This window comes from Centroberyx gerrardi, chromosome 2, assembly GCF_048128805.1.
Source record: "Centroberyx gerrardi isolate f3 chromosome 2, fCenGer3.hap1.cur.20231027, whole genome shotgun sequence".
NCBI classification, from domain to species: domain Eukaryota; kingdom Metazoa; phylum Chordata; class Actinopteri; order Beryciformes; family Berycidae; genus Centroberyx; species Centroberyx gerrardi.
In genome coordinates, this window is record NC_135998.1 from 27961346 (window position 1) to 27983071 (window position 21726).

General features: G+C 40.1%; 1 protein-coding gene across 6 annotated transcripts; it reads left to right on the forward strand.

The window, feature by feature from the left end:
* The first annotated feature begins 1359 nt into the window (after window positions 1-1359).
* Window positions 1360-21155, forward strand: scarb1 (scavenger receptor class B, member 1). Of its 6 annotated transcripts, none has more exons than XM_071897915.2 (14): window positions 1360-1506; window positions 3883-4043; window positions 6339-6480; window positions 6614-6817; window positions 7046-7141; window positions 7331-7446; window positions 7523-7689; window positions 7827-7945; window positions 14707-14780; window positions 14952-15003; window positions 16102-16248; window positions 17451-17501; window positions 18243-18315; window positions 19857-21155. In XM_071897915.2, the coding sequence occupies exons 1-14, from the start codon at window positions 1387-1389 to the stop codon at window positions 19868-19870; spliced, it is 1536 nt and encodes a 511-aa protein (XP_071754016.2). In that variant the 5' UTR covers window positions 1360-1386; the 3' UTR covers window positions 19871-21155. The 6 variants fall into 6 exon arrangements, with proteins under 6 accessions (XP_071754016.2, XP_071754044.2, XP_071754028.2 ...); XM_071897921.2 differs by lacking the exon at window positions 1360-1506 and adding an exon at window positions 3042-3212; XM_071897943.2 differs by lacking the exon at window positions 17451-17501.
* The last annotated feature ends 571 nt before the right edge of the window (window positions 21156-21726 follow it).

Here is a 21726-nt window from a genome sequence, read left to right on the forward strand (position 1 = left end):
TCAGCACTAATTCCCTTCAACATCCTCCTGCTTAATTAAGAAATGTCTACAAAAGCTATTCCTATTTAGAACGACCTACATCTTGGACTAATCTGCAGCAAAACTGGAGGATATTAAATGGCTGTTATGTAACTAGGTGTTTTTCCCAGTGAGTCTAATCAGAAGAGAATGCCTGTAAATTAACTTTAAAAAAAACTTGTGTCAAGAGTCATTGGCCTCCAGTTTGCAAGTAAAACAAGAAGTAAGCACAAGTAATTTCCTCCCAAGACTCAATATCTCCATTGTTAAAGAGAAGTGAAAAGGTTTATTGCGTATTGAATCCTTTTTAAACGTATTACTCATATTTTTTTTTGTTGTTATTTTGTTTTGCATGGATGGTTATGTGTGGACACAAATTCATCGTTCCAGTTCATCACAGTTTATTACAGACACATTACATTATATTACAGACAGGCACAATCTATAGGCTATATCTCCCCAGGGTTTTAACATCTTTACCACACCTCTTCACACACACTGATCAGACCTGATAATAGAGGTTCAAATGGTGTATTATCATTTTAAAAGACTCCTAAAGACAGTGATGTTAAAGAGATACAGCCCATTCATCTGACATTATCTGTGTTTACAGTCAGTAGTTCTCAAGTGTCAGATCACAAGAACTATACACACAAACGACTAACTTTCTAATTTGAAAATTAGCATTAGGCCCATTATCTGTATAAGAAACCCCTACTTCAAAGAATTGACCTGCTGAGAAATACCTGGTGAGGAACTTTTACTAAATGGGAAAAAAAGAAGAATACTAGTGAAAGACTCCCAGCCCTCAGGTGAGAATATTAACATTTCAATTGTGTGATTGTTTTCGGATGAAAAAAAAACTCCCATTTTCCCCCACCACCCCTTTCATCAAAATATCTATCATCGCTCCATCCATCTGCCCTTTTCCCTACTTGTGCGTCAGTGATAGGTTCATTATTAGGTGTACGGTAGCTACAGCACCACTGAGTTTCTGCTTGAAATTGGGCAAGATCCCGTTAGATTAAAAATAAATTCCTTCTGTCATCTGACTAAAATGTGACTTCGTATGAATTGACATGGATTTGGGATGATTTTTTACTACTGTGCCAGTGGTCTCCAGTGCGTCAGAGGCGTGGCCCGCAGAGTATAAACACGGCCAGCACGCTTGATAGCAGATCGGCCTCAATTGATCCGCTTCAATGTTATGACTGGACTTTAGGATATAACGTATAGCACCGCAGTTCTTTATGCTGAGGCGGTGTCTTTCACACTTAAGCCTGTTTAGGTTTTACTGACAGCTCTCTGGCGAATATTACATTTCTTCCATTAGCCTATAGGCGGCAGATATTGATCACTATAGCAAATATGCCTATCAATAAATCCAAGGTAGCGATTGGGTTTATAGTGGCAGGTACTCTGACGGTGTTTTTTGGAACAGTGCTTGTGTTTGTAGGACCATTTGTGATTGACGACCAAATAGTAAAGGTAAGTGACGTCGGATATTTGAATATTTGATGGTTTATGTGATAATATGGAGGCTATTTTGCTTATTTTGTCTAATCAAGATAGGCTTTTTATTCATGATAAGAAATCCCTATAATACTCCTATAGGGAATTATAGAGTGCCTAATAGTGATCCATATGTAGCCTACTTCATGCTATTTTTTCAATCTGTTAACTATGGCAACTATATTATTCCTGTGGGGAATTAATTGCTGTAGGCTACAGTGTAGGCTACTTCTAAAATTCACCATAGGATTACTATTGTTCTTTTTCGCAAGGGACATTGCTACACTTATTAGTGCTTACAGGACTGATATCATATCTCAATCTGTTCAAATGAGACTACCATGTGTCAATAGTGGACCGCGGGATTAGCACCAGTGAATGCTGTATGGACATGCTGTGCCGTGAATCTGATGAATTTGTAGGCTAAGAGAGTGTAAAGTCTGTGAAGCGGTGTGCTGATGTGTGAGTTATAAATCCTCCAGGTGTAACCTTTAACACGTAGCCCAGGCTAAAAGTGCACAGATGGAAAGTAGATGAAGATAAAAGATTAAAAGCAGACAAACTCACAAGAAGAGATTAAAGCAAGAGATAAAAAGAGATTGAAATTTAAACAAAATAGAAAAACTGAAAATCCCCATAATAAATAAATAAATAAATAAATAGCCGAAATCAATAAATAAATCAATACATCAATACACATACACATACTAATTCCCTATGTAAAAGCAAGGCGTTTTGAGTAAGCGCTTAAAAGCTTCAACTGATGATCCTCAGATCCAACAGGAGTTTGGGTCCATAAGTGATCAAATGAGCCTCAGCATGAGTCTGTCTGCTTTTGGAATAGTGGAGCAGTCTGTGGATCTAATCGGACTCTACCAGGGACATCCTATTTTGGCAGCATATCGTTATGTAATCGGAGGCAAGTCCATAGAAAGATTTATAAATCAGTAAAATAATCTTAAAAATCTCTTATAAAAGTGAGGCAGTGCAGGGACTTTAAAACAGGAGTGATGTGAGCTCTTTGCATTCCGTACGAGTTGTATTTGTCTTCAGTCTTCTTGGGCAGATGGACTGTCCAACTATCTCATTAAATTGCTTTTCTAATGTTTCTTGCTCACAGTTCAGTGAAAAGATGAATTGTCTTAACTCTTACTGCAGAATATCATTTTTTTTCACAATAAAGCCCCAACCACTGACTTAGCTACTGATTAGATAGAATGGGGCAAGGTCCGTAACCTACATTCAGCCTATGGCCCTGTGTAATGTGTGTCCTCCTGTGATGGATTCGGGATAAATCTAGCCTACAACTCCCAGAAGCCTTCGCGCGGGAGGGGCGTGGCCTGCAGAGTATAAACACGGCGGCCACGGTTGGAAGCAGGTCAAACAAATTGATCAGAAAGGCGGAGGTAATTAGGACCGGACTGTCCGATAAAACACAGCGGGATAGTCTGTACGCGGGATAGTCTGCGGGCTTATCTTTTATAGTTCTAGCCCGTTCAGGTCTGCAGTGACGGAGGCAGCTCTGCGGAGGAATACACTACACCAGGCGACAAGCAGCAGCTATGACAATGAATAGATCCAAAGTAGCGATAGGGTTTATAGTGGCAGGGACTCTGACGGTGTTTTTTGGAACGGTGCTTGTGTTTGTAGGACCGTTGGTGATTGACGACCAGATAATAAAGGTAAGTGGCGTCGGAATTTGAATAGGCTACTAGCATTATGAATGTCCTTTTGTGTGATAATAGACAAGGCAAGTAGGCTATAGGTGTGTGTAGTCCTTAATCACTGCTGCAGGCTCAAAGGGCTTTACAACGCCTGCATGATGAAAACATAGACATAATGATAAGGGATTTGCTGCTTATTTCCATTCACCCAATCAGGATAGACTCATTTGTGTCCTTAGGGCTGCAGACTCTCATTAGAGTACTTGGGGACTGATGTGCTGATAGTAGAAGGGATTGAACCTGTAGTTGAGATGAGACTGCATGATCCAGTGTGAATGAAGGTTATGCACACATTGGCTGTGCACGGAATCATATGGACTAAGAGAAGTCTGTGAAGGGATGTGTGTGCATGTGTGAGTTACAGAGTGCAAGTGTAACCCGGTGTGAACACACTCACTGTCAATGGGGGGGGGGAATGTAATGGCATTTCATCTGTATTTCATACATTCCCCCCCATTGACGGGGGTGTGAACACACTCCTGTCAATGGGGGGGAATGTATGAAATACAGATGAAATGCCATTTTAAGTTTAATATAAACATAACAAAATTCCTAATTTTGGTGTCTGGTCAGGGAGATGTAATGCATTTTTTATTCTTTCTCCTCTCCTTCTCCCCTTTTCCATCAGAACACAGTGATCGACCCAAAGAATGACCTGTCCTACACCATGTGGAAAGACATCCCCGTCCCGTTCTACATGTCCGTCTATTTCTTCAACATCCTCAACCCCAAGGAGATACTGAAGGGGGAGAAGCCCATGGTGGAGCAGAGAGGACCCTATGTATACAGGTAGCCACTTTGAATGAACACCCAGTATGCTTTCCTAACATGGGCGGGACCCACATCACACATGTTGCATATAGTGTTCTTTTGTCTTGCAAAATCATTTCCATATTATCTACCTACCTATTTGAATTTGCTCACACTATATGTCTTCATTCATATTTTAGACATTTAATGCATTTGAAGCTTTGGCCCAGAATAATCAGAACCACAGCTGGGTTCTGATTATTAGTTCAGGGGAACATTGGCTCTCTCAGATTGGCTCATGTTTTGGAACACTATGTACTCAACATATGTAGGTCAGGATGCATTAATTCTTTTCCCTCCTACACTGGGGGTCTGCCTAGACTCTGTTTCATAACTATGCATGTGTGAGGCAGGGGTGGGGGTGCTTCTGACTCTGCGTCTTAGTCACTCCTATAGTTTCCACTCATTTTGCTCATCTTAGCCTTCAGCAACATGCATCATCCCTTAGATGCCTGTGTAATAAGAGCTGGATTTAATTACATAATAAAATGGCCTGTCACAGCAGAGGTTATCCTTTTTTCTAAGACTGATTGGGGATCTTGTGTGGTGAGTTTGTGGCAGCTTTATGGTTATGGAGACTCTATTAGTTAAAGGTTACTGGTCTCATTCTTTGTGCCAACAGCTCCCAACAAGATTAAACGTTGTTCTCTCATATCTTGTTTTGGTTATATCTCTGCTTGTAAAAATAAACCACCATGCACATATACCTTTTATACAATCAATAATGCGATGAACCCCGTGCACTTCTGCTGAGCTTGAAACAAGAGGCTGAGTCAGACTCAGACTCAGGACTTGACTCTGGACTCAGAATGTCGAAAAACTCTTAGCTAGAATAGTTCAAAATTGACTGTCCATGGAAAACAACCGTTTAAGAAGGTCAGTCTTATCTTGGAGCTCTGTAGCAAGAACATGGCTGAGGAGGGTTTGATAACGATGACTCTTGTTTACCTGTAGTCACTTTGCCCAGTCATGCACACCTTACTGCTGCACCTGAAAACAAGATATCAGGAGTCTGGGGATGTTTAAGGGTGGCAGACCCTCTTAGAAGTCATTGCACATAAAAGCCTAATTCAAAGACAATATTTCATGCCAGCAATTGCATAACACTTGTCAAGGGGGAACAAATTTAGTTAAGCTTGGATAGCGGCTCAGTGACATAAGAAACATATGTGAAATCTAGGTTGAGCGGGGAGGAGGGGTTCAGGGGGAGGGTGTGAGGAGCTGTGGCTGGCTTGCCGCCGTGTGTGTGTGTGTGTGTGTGTGTGCGTGTGCGTGTGTGTGTGTGCATACATGTGCATATTGATTCAGCTCTTTATACTTATGAGGATTAAATGTCCTCACAAGGATAGAAAGAAGATGGAAATCCTCCAAAATGAGAACATTTTCCTGGTCCTCACTTCTCTGATGACAGCAAAATCCTACTTAAATATATTTGCTAATATTTAAATATTTAGTTAAGTATAAAAAAAGTACAAATACTGCTTCCAGACAGTTATGTGTTCCATTTATTGTCCTCATATTTGGTGTTATGAAACATCCCATCTCCTAAGCGCTAACTAATCTCTAGTGAAGACAAAGGTGTCTTTTGTCTAGTTATGTTTTCTCCGATTGCTTCTTCTTCATGTTAGCTTAATCAACGTTGGAAAGTGCCTCATATTTCCTATGATAAATGTTTCATCAAAGTTGCTAGTAAGTGCAGGTACATGGATAAATGTAGAAGTGAAATGAAAGATGTTTGCATTGAACTTAGTGAAAGTATATAGTTGTAAAGGTCCATATATGGTTGTTCTGATTATTTTTCTTCATTGATTAGAAATTGATTTAAGCTTTATTAACTGATCACATTACATGTGATGCCCTTTCCATCAAAGTAACTAGTAATGTCTTGTTTGATAAATGTAGTGCTGTAAAGAGTAAAATATTTGCTTTTAAATGCTGTAAAGTATAAGGTTTGTTAAAACTGAACTAAGTTAAGTGCACATACCTCAAATCTGCACTGTCACTAACTAAAAACACTTACTTCCCTCCACTGATTCTACTGTATATGCACACACTGTTATCACAACAACTGTATTAGGTTCCCAGCAGATAGGGAAACAAATAAGCTCTTCTCTCTTTCCATCTGTTATCTTCCCATTACCCTTCATCCTCTTTATCACTAGTATTAGCATTAGTAGGACACCTTGAACCACAGCCACTGAACTGAACTATACTGAAGTCTAAGTGGCCTGCCGAAGAGTAAGAATGCACTTTTTTTTTTTGCTTTTGTTTCAGAAAACGCTGTCAGAAAGACAACATCACATTTCACTCCAACGGCACAGTGTCGTATAGGGAATACAGAAAGTATTTCTTTGAGCCTACCATGTCTGCCGGAAATGAGTCTGATGTGGTCACAATTCCAAACATGCTGGTGCTGGTAAGACATTACTGCACACACACACACACACACACACACACACACACGCACACACACGCACACACACACACACACACACCATCCCCCCTGCTTCCAAACCTCTCTGCATCTCCACCCCTGTCTTGTGTTTCAGGGTGCAGCTGTGATGATGGAAAACCTACCGTTCGCCGTGCGTTTAATGATCAGCGCCACCTTTAAGACTTTCAAAGAGGGGCCCTTCCTGACCAAGACCGTAGGGGAGCTGATGTGGGGTTACGACAGCGGACTGGTAGATTTCCTCAATAAATACCTGCCTGGCATGCTACCCTCCACGGGGAAGTTCGGACTCTTTGCTGAAGTGAGTGTTCAAGAGGGTTTACAATACTCATAGGGGACTCAATTTATGGTTTCTATGCCATGGAGAGGGGACAGAATGAGATGGTAGAAAAATATGACACTGAAAAAATGCATGTTCAGATACCGACTATACTACTCTATCTATTGTTTGAGTCAAGAACGCATAAGTGAATGTCGACAGAGTCTGGTCCTAAGGTCGCTGTTGCTGCGTCTGTGTGTCTTTATTTAGTTCAACAACTCCAACACCGGCCTGTTCACTATCTACACTGGAAAAGATGACATCAGGAAAGTCCATAAAGTCGACTCCTGGAATGGCCTGAAGAAGGTGAGATGTCAGCATTGCTGAGATCACTGATGACTGATAGACGCCTATTTGGTAAAAGGTTAAAAGTGTCTCATTGTTGCCTAGTTAAAAACAAAAGTGCTGGACTTCCTCTTTACCCTCGACCTTGCTTCACTTTTCTTTATCCCCCGTTTCATGCTTCATTTACACCTCTATCTGCTTCATCGATAGCTGACCAACTGGGGAACTCCTCAGTGTAACATGATCAATGGAACGGCGGGGCAGATGTGGCCACCCTTCATGACCCCAGAGAGCACTTTGCCCTTCTACAGCCCTGATGCCTGCAGGTAAAAAAAATACACTCTCTCACTCTCTCTCTCTCTCTCACTCTCTCTCTAACACCGTTTTCCTTTGTTGTCCCAGATCTATGGAGCTTGTTTACCAGCGCCCAGGTGTTATGAAGGGCATCCCTCTTTATCGATATGTGGCACCCAAGACTCTGTTTGCCAATGGGTCAGACTATGCTCCCAATGAAGGCTTCTGCCCCTGTAGACAGTCCGGCCTTCTCAATGTCAGCAGTTGCCGACACAGTGAGTATATATGTACCTTTTTATCTTAGACTCAATTTTCTTACACTTTCTGGAGTGTATATATGTCAAAGTCTGGGGATGTTTCATTCATACTGGGAGGGACGGTGGTCATTTGTCATTTGTTCTCCGTCCCACAGATTCTCCAGTCTTCATCTCTCATCCTCACTTCTTCAACGCTGACCCTGTGCTGCTGGACTATGTGCAGGGCCTTCGTCCCAATGAGGACGAACATGGCCTCTTCATAGACATTCACCCAGTGAGTACATACACGGGCACAGGATAGACACACACACACACACAGAGAGCTGTTATGTCAGTTGCAGTTCCCCGTAAATCTTATCTGATCTGTGGAAATAAACTCCTTAAGATGAGGGCATATTCCATGTTCCATATCGGTTCATTGTACCATCATCGCTTTGTCAGTTGCTGAATCTTTGAGGTGTTAGAGTGTGTGTGTGTGTGTGTGTGTGTGTGTGTGTGTGTGTGTGTGTGTGTGTGTGTGTGTGTGTGTGTGTGTGTGTGTGTGTGTGTGTGTGTGTGTGTTGGTGTGTGAATAAATGTTGCTCTGGAAACGAGAACAAGAACAGCAAGTGAGAGTATGAGAAACAGCCACTGCCTTGCAGCTGCAAGGCAGTGGCTCACAGGCTTGTATTTGCGGACAAGCAGGTTTCTCAACAACTAGTTCCGTAAATTACTACAGAGACAAATACGTACGCTCACTTATGGTTACTTTTGACCTGTCATCTTAATTGGTTAATTACCTCAGATTAGATAATTTAAGATAACTGAGAGAGAACTGCAATAGTAAGAAAGATAATTTAGGGGAAAAACATGATTTGTTGTTTTAGTGGTGGTGGGTGTCAGTGGCCTTGAGTCCTTTGGAGTTGGAGCAGAGGTGAACTGATAATAATAATAACTTGTAGAAATGCTATAATGTGACAGTGAACCCTGCAGATAATATTTCTGATAAGATTTTATCTTTCAGTAAACAGGGACAGGATTCACCTTGAGTGATGGCACCAGCTTATCTTGTTTTCTCTGCCGCCCAACACATGTAACTCTTTATCTCCCTGTTAGCTGTGACAATAAGCTTCACTTATTCTTATCTAAATGGCTTGCATACCTATGACATTTGACAAACTCGTCTTAACCCGTGAGCTTTACACTTGTTTTCTGGGTGAATGAGAATGCCGATCCAGTTGGAATTAGAATTTGCATAATGGTAAACCTACTTTTCAGGTCACTGGTTTCCAGACAGTGACTAAGTATCTGCCATTTCCACATTTCCACCTAAATACTTGCTCCTTTCAGGCAAGTTAGCTTTTGTTCCACCTAAATACTCGCTCCTTTGTCCACTGTAACAAGGTCATTTGTTATTATTCAAATATGCCCTTTGCATCCTCTCAACCATCACTATTTTAGTGCAACTGTTTGTTCTGAGAATGTCGGCAAAATCAATGGGCATAGATTACCATGTTGACAGTTTTCAAAATGTGCAAAAAAGTGCACAAGAGGTGTAACCCAATTATGCAATATTGATATCAGTGACCTCAAACTGATACTGATATTGCATATTGATGCTCAAGGACAAGCGAAGACGCATACAAAACATCGTTATCTCTGGAGGCCACTTTATTTTAGATGTTCATTTGTGTAAAAGTCTCGTTTCTTTATGGTAAAATCATAGAGAAGTTTCCTCATAAATACCAAATCACATCCATTCCTGCTGTGCGAAACATGAATGTATTGGAAATTGCACCACTGCTTCAGTAAACTACCAATGCCAGGAAGTGATAAGTATGATAGTGTTGTCATGATTCAGCACATTCTGAATTCCTTATGCAACTCTGCCAAGCTTTGTCAGCCTCGCCTTCAGCTGATCATGGTCGCTGTAAATCTGCAGTGAGATAAGCTAATTGGAAATGGAGCTAAATTGTTTGAGGTGTTTGTGAATTGAGGTTTTCTAGGAACTTTCTATTGCCCCAATAAAAATAAGGTTTGATAGGGACACTGTGAAATGTAATCCCACTCTTATGATCAGGAGTTGTTTTTTTTTTATTGCTCATGAAAGCTGGTTCCAAGTGGTTGCATATCATCAAGAGCTGAATTAAATCTAGATTGAGATAAAGTGAGTGTAGGAAATCATTTGGCATGATCTTTTATGGAGTAATCTCAAATGGTAAAGACAAGCTTCCTGGAACCATAGTGGGGTGTGACCTCTTCACGCTAGACAGTTTCCAGCTGCCAACAGTAACATACATATGAACTTCCTGTCTGTTGCCTAGATACGATCTAAACATTTAGAGCCAGATGGTTCTTAGCTAGCTAGCCAGATCTGTAGAGGAAGTGATGTAAAGAAAAGTGGGATCTTCTCTCTGACCCTTTTGACCACAATGCAAGGCTTTCTAAGTTTGCCACCAACTGGAAGATCTGCCTGATGTTAACCGGGTGCATTTACTAGAATATCTGGCAGAGGCAGAGTGTGTTTACACTCAGGAAGCTTTCAAATTAACAGGAGCCTTGATGCTTTCAACTATTTTCTGTCAGGGTATCAAACCTTTGTTGTTCTGCTCCACTTTGTCCTGCCTTAAAGGAATCGTTCACCCAAAAATAAAGATTTTGTCATTATCTACTCACCCACATGTCAGTTGAAACATTGGTTTCTGTATTAGTTTCTGTCTGTATGTCAATATCAGGCACAGTGAGTTTGCAAGCGCTGCTCTGTAGCAGTCTTCTCCAAAACAACCAGAGTGAATGGAGACTGTTTCTTTAGAGTTCCAAGAAGGGGAAAAACGACCATAAAATGACTCCGGCATGATCCAAGTGTTCTGAAGCCAAACAATTGCACCGTGGCTCCAAAAGTCAAATATATCACCAGTGTTTCAGCTGACATAAGGGTGAGTAGATGATGACAAAATCTTTATTTTTGGGTGAACTATTCCTTTAACGATGCCTCTTAGCTGTGCACGGCTGTTGAGCAGTTTAATCCTCATGCTGCATGGAGAGAAGCACACAGCAGTGGCACGTGCAGGTCTCTGAACAGTGAGGCAAACGGGGTACGTATTTATGGTTTTGTTTGGACAAAAGTGTCGGCAAAATTACGTCATTTCAGCACAAGGAGGAGGGTTAAAAGTGTCCTTGAACGTCGAATGGAGACAGACACAATGTTCTGGTAAACAAGATGTATAATGACTCAGCAGAAATAACGAAGCATTTTATGATATTAAAGAGTAGTACAAATCAATACATACACAATAAGTAAAGCTTAATTTCTTCCACAATGGCCGGGTTGTGTAATTAGCATATTTCAATATGATCCCAGTCAGTCAATGGTGAGTATTGCGCAATCAGTTGCTGCTGTTGGGCATCTGGCTGGCACTGCCAAAGGCTCACTGTGCATTCCTATTGTTCATCCCCCACAACTCCAGCCCATATTAACTTTTAATCAGAGCCACATGTCACGAACTGAGCTCTGATTTCCATTTCAAAGAATCTTAGGATATTGAACTGAAATTCTTTTGATCCTCGTTTGTTTCAAGACCCGGATTTTTTGTTTTGTTGTTGTTGTTTTTGATTTATTTGTTTGTTTATTTCAAGCAAACTGGCCCAGTTGCACCGATGTGACAGACAGCACTGAAATTTTTTTTGGCAGTGTCTTGGCAAAAAATAACAATTGGTAAAAAAAATGAAAAAGAAGCCAATATTTTGCACTCAGCTTGAGGTGGGTGCACTCAACAATGAGTATATTCTTGAAAGTTGGCTCTAACAAGTGTAATCAGAGAAGTCACGTTTCAGCCTGGGATGGTTTGTATCAGCGGGGTCGTTGAGTGGGGCACTGCAAATCCAGCCAGGATGAAGCAATGGGACAGGAATGGGATTCATATGGACATGGGCAAGAAGGGAAGCAAGGGCTTTAAAAGGGGGATATGAATTGAGGAGTTAGCCCTCTCTCACATACACATGCACACACACACCTCTCTCTCTCTCTCTCTCGCTCTCTCTCTCGCTCTCGCTCTCGCTCTCTCTCTCTCTCTCATACAAACACAAACAAAACTTACAATTGGAAGCCCTTTGATGCTGTGATGCTCTGGTTTCATAGCATGACATAAAACATGGACAGACATTATAAAAAACTCAGGCACATTAGAAAGTACATTAAATCTTGCAAATATGGGGTTTATTGTTATAGAGCAGAAAAAAGGGGAATGAACCAAGAGGATTCTAACAGACTGATACAGCCAAACGCTTGCTGACTGAATGGAAATATTGAAATGACCTAACCAATTAATTTTGATTACTGTAACTTCTCTGGATAATGTCATTAAAACGCTGATGTTTTTCCTGTAACTAATGCCTTATGTGGCGGCTTTAGAAAGTGTCGGGTGGGGATATTTCCTGCAAGTTCAGATAGTTTATGGTTGATTTCCTTCCACACGCTAGACAGAGAGTGTCAATTGCCTGGCTCTATTATTTACCTTAACCTCAGGTCACCCCCGATTGAGGGTCCAGCAGGATTATAGTTTGGATCGTTGTCAGTGACTATTTCTTTTTTGTGATGTGTGCTTGTCTTTGTGTTATGTTGTTATTGATATGTAGATAAGATTAGATAATGTTTATGATTAATAACTAATTGTAGTATTGGAGATTGACAGCTAAACTACATGTTTTTGAAGCCCGATTTGAGATCGGGCAGAGTCTGCAGTAGTCCAGAGTAGTCCAGGGGAGTCCAGGGTCGTCACGCTGTTTAGTCGCACCTGTAATGTGTGTGGAAGTGAAAGACTCAAATCTCTCTCCTATGATCCCAATCGGCAATGTCACGATTACATCAAACATGTTTGATTTTATTGGGGCTCGTCTTTGCATGATCCTGTGGTGTGAACTCGTCAAAGACTCGAATCTTAACGGCAATTTTCAATAGCCAATGAAACACAAACACAACGATGGCTAAAGCCGGGAAAGAAAAAGAAACCCTGAATGTGTTCTCAGTTTCTTTTTCATGCAAATTGCAGCACAAACCACAATTGCTGCAAGCCTGAAGAAAAATCACATTCTCGTAAAAACTGCGGCCACTTATTCTCAGTCTTTTGTATAGGGTCTATGGTCTTTTGATTTGTGCTCCTTAAAGACAGCCGCTGTTGTGTGTGTGTGTGTGTGTGTGTGTGTGCAGCACAAGAGACTGGAAATAATTTCGGTTGTTAAATGTTGGCTGCTCAATCTTTTCATTGTTGTTTATGATTGGAAACATCTTTTAATGCATCCTCAGCTAAACACAGGACCTGAATTATATAATTCAGGCACTCATTACATAACTCATGAATTCATAACTCATGAATTCACTAGTCATGAAATGGTGAAGATCAAGAAAAGGCTGTGCTTGGCTGAAACAAAGGGTTTGATGGGCTGTAGGTGGTTGGAGGGAAAACCCCAGAGAAACTTGGTAAACGGAAACTTGAGAAACACCAACATTGAGAGAGCCACAGCGAATCCAGAACCTGTTAATTAGTGACCTCAGTCCACTGAGTCCCAGCTGAAGGTCTGGCCTGTACCAAATCACAGCTTGTTCTGCCAGAACAAAATTCAGAACCAGAACAAAACAAAGAGAGGCTCTGTTTGTCCTCAGTCCACATTCCCCAAAGGGTCAGGTCCTGAGGAAGATTTGACGGAGTGTTTGTGAAATGACTACATATTTCCTACTCGGCACGGTTTAAGGCTCGACACCAGGGGTTGCATAGAAGAAGAATTTCGAAAGTTTGTTGGCAAAGTGGGGGGGCAAAGGATTATGTGTTCTACCATCTCTTATTAGTAATAACTTCAATCTGCAGGGTCAGAGATTTCCTCCTATCTTGCTTTGGATTGTAATGGCTGTAGAATATCCTCTTATGGTTATGGCTATTTGTCTGAGCAGTCAAATTTATCAGATAATACAGTAGATAATCCCACAGGTCAATGGTAATGCACTCCAAATATGTGTGTATTTTATTTTTTTGATAATATATTGTTTAGTGTATGAGCTGAAACATGGACCAGAGATAATGAAATGTATCTTTTTGTTCTATAATCCCATGCAGTGAAGTTTAATTCTAAGGAAACATTTTTATTGATCAAATTGAGTGTTTGGACGAGAATAACTGTAACCTTTTTCAAATGAGAAGTGCCATCACCTGCATACCAGTTATGATGCTGTATGATTTGGCTTTGGACTCACAAACATATATTGCAAGCACTTATTGGTTGGTTGATATGTTGAATTTAATGTGCATTGTTTTACCCCTAAAATGTCCATTCTCCTGTCTGCTTTTTTTTAAGTGTGTTCCCCTGCAGCTTGGCTACACTATCCATTCTTCAGGCAAATGGTCCTTAATCAGGAAAAGTTGAAATATCCCCATATGCAAGGAAGGAAATTTAACTCTCTTGCTCAAAACCTGCAAGTATATTTTATGTCAAGTTAAGCTCTATTTGGCCAAGATGCAACACAGAGAAAATCTCAAGCTAAAAGCCTGACTGGTACATGGCCAAAATCTCTCATTTCCATTCCTACCTATTTTACGGGGCCAGGCAAATATAACAAAGACAGGAAGATGTTGTGACAGTGTTATTTCCACATTTGCATCTGGCTTGTGAGAACGGGCAGGTTTGGTCACGTTAGTCGTCCGCCACGCTGGTTTGGCAAACTAACCGGAGTGGATGTGAAGATCACTTAGACGCACTAAGATGCTAGAAGTGCGTTGCATTCCGCTAAAACAATGCCGACAATTAAGACTGTCATGAGATGGCCCCCAAAAGGACCACGCTGTTTAAATTATGAGAGATGCGGATATCCTTCTTTTGTTGGGTTACATGGAAGCATATTTTTCATGGTTGGCTGGAGATTTCCATGTTCCAATACTGCGGTCGAAACGTAATTGTCACCTGTTTTAAAAGTAGAAATAATGGACAATTAAGCCTTTGATGTTTCCGTTATTTACCCCTGTGAGATTTCCTTATTGTCTTGTGCACTTTGTCTGTCTGCCTCACCAGCAAACGGGCGTCCCCCTGAACGTGTCAATCCGTCTGCAGCTCAACCTCTACATGAAGAGGGTGTCAGGAATTACGTAAGGAAACCTTGCCCTAAACCGCGAATTGTGTCGTTATTGTTTCTCACGTATTGTGTTTATGTTCATCACACCGTATGAGAGGATATCGTCAACGTTTCCTCCTTCTGTTGCTAGTCGCTAACCTGATGTAACCTCGGGTTCTGAACTGTGGTGTCTTTGTCCTTGCAGAGAGACGGGGAAGATTTCGGAGGTGGTGATGCCCATGATCTGGTTTGAGGAGGTTAGTAGCTACTGACCCATTGATAAATATAACAATGACAAGCTCCATACCCTTTACTACTATTCCTTATGGCTCACCCCGTCTCTATATTATATAGAGTGCAGTTAGCTTTCTGATATTATATATCATCATATCAGGTATCAGTCCTTAAAAAGTCTCAAATAGTCTTAAATAATATCTAAATTTAATGTAAAGTACTAAAATGTCTTCAGTGCAATTATTAGGTCTTATTTTTTCACCATGCAATGGTTTCTTTGCGCTGCATGTCCACTCTTATAATAATATATTCTAATAATATAAAAAAAAACATGTTTTGTTTCTTTTGTCCTTGTATCTGCATTACTGAAAACAATTGGACATCATGTCCCAATTAATTTCCTGGTGTCTTTTTTCTCATACCGCCCATTTCCAGTTTCCAAACGCCCCATAGCTGTGTTCAATCGGAAATAGTTCGGTTTTGCCAGATTTTTAAAAAATAAAATTTTTATTATCTTTTTATTTGGAAAAGTCAGGAAATCAGTTACAATCAGTTCAGTTCAGACAATACATTTTACTCTATAGCCATGCATATCCATAATCCTCATCCCTACTCTCTCACACACTCCACACTCTCTCATCCACGCGCACACACACACGCACACACACACACATAGGGAAAAACAACAAAAAATAACATTTCTTGTCTTTCCAAAAGCTTTTCCTATTATTTAAGAATATTAACTATTTTTATGTACAAAAAACAGAGGGGATGCTCTTATTATGCATCACAAATTTAACAAAAAATACTTTGGTTTTCAAATTGGTCTTAACATCAATTCCGGGTAACATTAAAAAGTCTTAAATTTGGCTTTTTGAAACCTGTAGATACCATAGTGCCCCTGAAGCAGGTAGCGGTTTGGGGATTCCACTCTTTTACTACATCCTAATGTTACTTAACTCTCTTCAGTTCACTTAGATCTAATGAACAATCCTCTTATCCAGTGGTCATTGTTTTCCATAATTATATATTTTTTTCATAACTGCTGTTTTATATCCTATGGTACACTTCATTGTATTCATAATCCGCAATGTATTTTTTCTTTTTTCTCTCCCTCTCAGAGTGGGTATATAGACGGCCCTATCCTCACTACGTTCCACACAAACCTGGTTATTTTACCTGCTGTGATGGAGTATATGCAGTATACCTTCATAGCCCTAGGCGCCGTGACTATAATAGTAGCTGCACTGATTCATCATCGACTGAAGGTAATACTGCCACACAGCATGCAGGCTGCAATATTACTTCTAGTGTGTGTGTGTGTGTGTGTGTGTGTGTGTGGCGGGGTAGGGGTATTCATGTGTTTATTTTAACTGCATGTAGCATGTTTCACAATTTTGCATGTTCACCCACAAGAAATGAGGAGGAAAAGAGAAAAAGTATGAAATTATCGATTAGCCTTCTCTGATAGTCAACTATGTGTGTTACATAGCATTTTAATTAATGGAAAAGATGATATTCTGTACTATACATCAGTGTAGGATCTAATTTATTTACATACACATATTAATTCACAATCAATCCTTAAAGAAAAGATGGATTTCAAAGGTTAACAACATGCAAGACATACAGGTATTCTTAAAAAAAATACTATTGTATCTGCAAATTTTTTTCATTTTTTTAAAAAGATTGTTGATCATTGGCGGTTCCAAAAATCTCAGTCTGAGCATCTCTAGACTGCACACTCCTGCTCCTCTGTTGACATGTATGTACTAAACAATACGACACCTGACAGACTGGAGGTAAATCGAGGCCTAAAAGGCAGAGCCGTAACGTGTAGCTGGTCTGTGAGCTCCTCAAAATGCTCCTCGTGCTCCTCCTGGGTGTTTATCTAAGTATCACAGTTAGAGTAGTCTTGCTGCTTCATAGTGAAAATTCTTACCACACACTTTAAAATAAGATGAAACGTCCATGGTCCCCATGGGGAAATTGGGCAAACTGGGTATTCTTCTTATATGTGTGGCTTCATACATCAAAGTTGTCATATGGTATATTGTTTAGTGAATATCTCAAACCAATTAGGGAAGCTGTTGGAGACAGGGAGTCAGTTAAGTTCACAAGCATATCATTCATGTTAGTATCATCAATTGGAGGTGTAGAGTAATCAAAGGGGTAGGGCATGGAGGAAGGGAGGTGTGTGTGTGTGTGAGTGTGTTAGCGATTATATAACACACTGTGCTTGGTAATGTGGGATACCATAAATGAAACAGTTAAAGTTAATAAGTACATGTGCATTTTTAGGCTGTAATCTGTTTACATCCCGCTATCAGGATGGTTTTATAGTCCTGTATCTGACATATCAGTGCCAGACTGTACAGTAGGTAATGAGGTCAATTAAGTGGGTTAGACCTGCACCACATGGTTTTACAAACTAATATAGTGTATGATTTCTGGTGTGTTATGTTTGCAGAGGTCTCACACAGATGTTATGTTGGCTTCTGCAGTGTTACAGAACCCTGGGGTTTGTGAAACTACCATGTTCCTAAACTATTTGGTCTCGGTGATCACAATCAGAGTGGATATGGATGTGATTTACTTTGCCAAAATTGCGATCTTTGTTGATTTTTGAAAGCTGATCCATATCCGCAGACTGTGGGTACCAACTTGAATTCTGCAGAAAAGTGTGGAATTGAGTTCTTTGAGCTTTTTCTTTTAGGCTAATCAATGAAATGAGAATGGTTGCTTTGCTTTATTTCTTCTGCTTTCAGCCATGTTAGAAATGATACTTTGATCTACTTTTGGGTCAGAATCGCCCAGTTGATTTGAGAATATTGCTCTTCCTTATCCCATGCTGGAGTAGATGAATCTCAATAGTAATCACAGATGAATCTAGTACAGATTCATAGGTGTTGACGCTCTTGGTTCCCAGTATATTAAGTTCAGTTGCATGTTAACCAGTCAAACAAGACTAATGCTGCCACATTTGATTGTATTTGAATGTGTTAAGGAATCCTTCACCAATCACATGTACCCTGTATTAACTGCATGACCATAACCATTACCACCAGAATGCAGACACTGCATGAATATGCATCCACAATGTCTATGCACATCCACAATCTAAAATCTAACCTCATACTGCACTTCTTATGGCTGATTTCACAGTCGGTTAAGTGACAGCCAATCGAATCAGACCACCTGTTAATTTGCCATGTATTTTCTGATTTGGATGAAGTGTAAAGATAATTTGGTCATCTTTTAGGCATCCGATAAAGAGCCGGTAAAAGACTCGCACACCCATGACACACAGGAGAAATTTATCATGAGTAATTCAGGTGGGTGCGCACACAAAAACACACACACACACACACGCACAGAGTTTGTTCATTGTTTTGTTCATCCGTGTTTAACCTCTTGAACTGAATTCAGAATAATGGAAATTGATGCCTAAAATAACTTTCTTAATGCAAGTTTTATTAACTTTAAAACAAAATGCATAAGATAAACGTCAGATTAGATAGATATCTGCTTAATTGCGAGGATTACTCTGCATCTCATGGGTCCTAACAGATTTTAGCAGGGGAAATGTGATAGATTTTGAGAGATGATAATACATTGTAGCTTTTGATTATCACTCTGTGTTCTGGTTTAGGCTCCACAGGCAGCCATGAGCTGTGTGTGGCACAAAACTAGTAATATACCCTGTTGTTTTTCTATTTGATAGGCCGATATACACTGTATGTATAATAGTAAAAATAAAAATAATAGTAATAATTGCAGAGATAAAATAAATGGCTTCCAGTTGGGTTTAGGAAGAGGTCTTGCGGTAGTGGGTGGATTTATGTGGATTTATTAAGAATATGATATTTTTTTCAAGGTAATGTCTCACATCATACAAGCCATAGGTTCTCTGGGTGTTTAGATATTGCATGCAAAATAGCAGTTTCAGGGTCATACCATGACATGCAGAATGCACATAATCCACTGCAGCACACACTGATTGAAAGAAAGAAAAGATCCTGTGCTTGCAGTCAAAATATATATACATATATATATATATATATATATATATATATATATATATATATATATATATATATATATATATATATATATATATATATATATATATATATGTATGTCTGAATATGCAAACGAGTAATCAAAATTTAGTTCTTTCAGCTCAAGGGGATAAATAAATGTTTGGTGCTTTTCACTTAATTTGTACAGTCTTCCCCCATGATAGACTTGTTTGTATCATCTAACTACCCATTCACTTACAGTGGACCTTCCTATTGGCAAATTTCATTTTTAAGGTGGGTTGTGATCAGAAGGAGCCAACAGGGGAAATAACGCTCTGGATAGCGACTCATTTATCCCAGACTGTGTACGGTGACATACAGATGGAGCCATTATAGAATTTTTACTGTGGTCACACTGAGCTGCTGCTGCACTTTTGCCTCATCCCACGAGTTGCTCTCTCTTCAGCAGTTGGAAATGACAAAGAATAGGCCGGTAACTGCTGGGTTGTGTTTTGCATATACAATGGCGACTTCTGTCATTGTTCTTAGTTGACCTGTGAGAACGGAAATCTCATGTGAAATAGACTCTCTATCTATCTATCTATCTATCTATCTATCTATGATATGGAATTTGTTTGTTTTCTACATGTGAAGGTGGATGCTGGATGGTATTGTGTGCTTCATGTATGATTCTGTTAGATTAGGGATTATGGGGTGTACAGACAATATTAAATGGATTTTATATATCACTCAACTGCTGCCTTGATACTGAATATTTTTAACCATACTCCCCAAAATGTCCTTCATATTGTGAATATGGTCTAATGCTGTCTTTTCCTCTGGTCCTGCTACAGATAAACAGATGTGAGGGCGGTTCCACATCAGACGGCAATGTGAGCACTTCACCAGATGAGAAAACACCTCTGCTACAAGACGACATGGACTGACACACACACACACGCACACACACGCACACACACACACACACACACACACACACACACACACACACACACACACCACTGGTGTAACGGCTCCTTACAAAAGGACTTCATCAACAGCTTATACCACTGAACTATCTTCATCTCAACACTTTGTCACATGGTGCTCTGTTCAATATATTTTTAATGAGACTTGCGAAGCCCAAGTCAAGTTTTGCCATATTTACTGTACTGTGTATAGTTTATGAAACCCGCAGCCGACGCCTAGTGTTCACCTCACTGAACGCTGTGATCTGTTAAATAGATTTGTGCCGAGGCTGTCGGGGTTGAGACTGCTGGTCTCCACACAGAGCCAGTGAAGCTCTGTCAAAGAAAACCACTCTTTGTACGTCTCAAGTTACATGTAACAGTGAGAACTGTGGGCGCGTGTTCATTTTTCTCCATGTTGTTTCCACTTCTGCTGTAGCCTAGTCTGGCTCTCTATGTCTATATATCTATATGTTATAATTCTTCCAAGACAGTGACTCTCTAGCAAGGAAATGAATTATGTCTAGCCTACACAGTGAAAAGGAAGCCAGCTGTGCTGCAGTGCAGAGAACAGTGTTATACGGTCATCCATGTTGATCCGAAACCATGTTATTGTTTGTTTTATCGCATAAACACTAGAGCACAAAAACTGTAGACAGTTACTAAGGTGGCTATTTTTACTGTGATTTTTAAACAAATGTTTCTATATCAAAAGCAAGGGAACCCAGAGGCAGAAATGCCTCATCTCTGTACAATGACTGCTAGGTGTATATTACTACCAATGTGCCTTCATTAAGGGGAAGCATTGTCTTGCCTTTTATCCTAACTAACCTCCAGGTCCTCGTACTTCAAGCATTAATTGTACATTGTACAATATAAATGAATACTACGGTTATATAAAAATGTGCACTAAGGATTATTGAGTTAGTAGGAGTCTATTTGAAATTGGATTTGTTGTTAGCGTCGAGCGGCTCACGCTATGAAACAGTCTATCAATCAAGTGAAGCATTACATTAGCTCCTCACACTCCTACTTGTATACTACTGTCTTCTGTAAGGGTCTGAATGTATTTCATGAAACGGATGTGAATGATGCCCTTCGGTGTCCAAGACCACCTCATTATAGTTAAGAGACTGTATTATGGGAAACTTGGAGTTAATAAATGTGCCTTTGGTTAAACTTCTACTGATGAATGCCTGATCTCTTTATTTGTCTGGGGGATAATGCCGATTTTGTGGCAGGATTCAAGTTCCAGCCGTGACCAGACGGACAAAAACTGGCTGTTGAAATATGAAAATGGTACAAAGTGAGAATGGATGGGCGGGGTAGTGAAAGATGCCATGTAACAGGCAAAAATTGTGAGTGTGGTGGAATGAGCCTTTAGGTGTGTGATCCAGCCAGGTCTTATGAGAATCACTAGCAAATTAGCGATGGATCACTTTATCATATAGGGCATCATTGCAGTACCTGGTGGCTCAGGGAGGACTTCACATAGTCCAGGGTGACTCAGTCCTTTTACAATAGATTCTGGTGATAAGCACTGGATGGCAACAACTCATTAACTCTATCCAGTTGATTAGCCTTTGGGCATGCTTCCTTTATCACCTTCCTGTTATAGACTCTGTTCAGAAGGTTGTCCACCTTGACTGCTGTCAGACTGAAGACACTTTTCTGGTCAGTCACATTATTCTCTGGATCTTTTGGAACTCACCATAACTGCCTCTTTGACTCGGTATGACTGGAAACTATCTACATA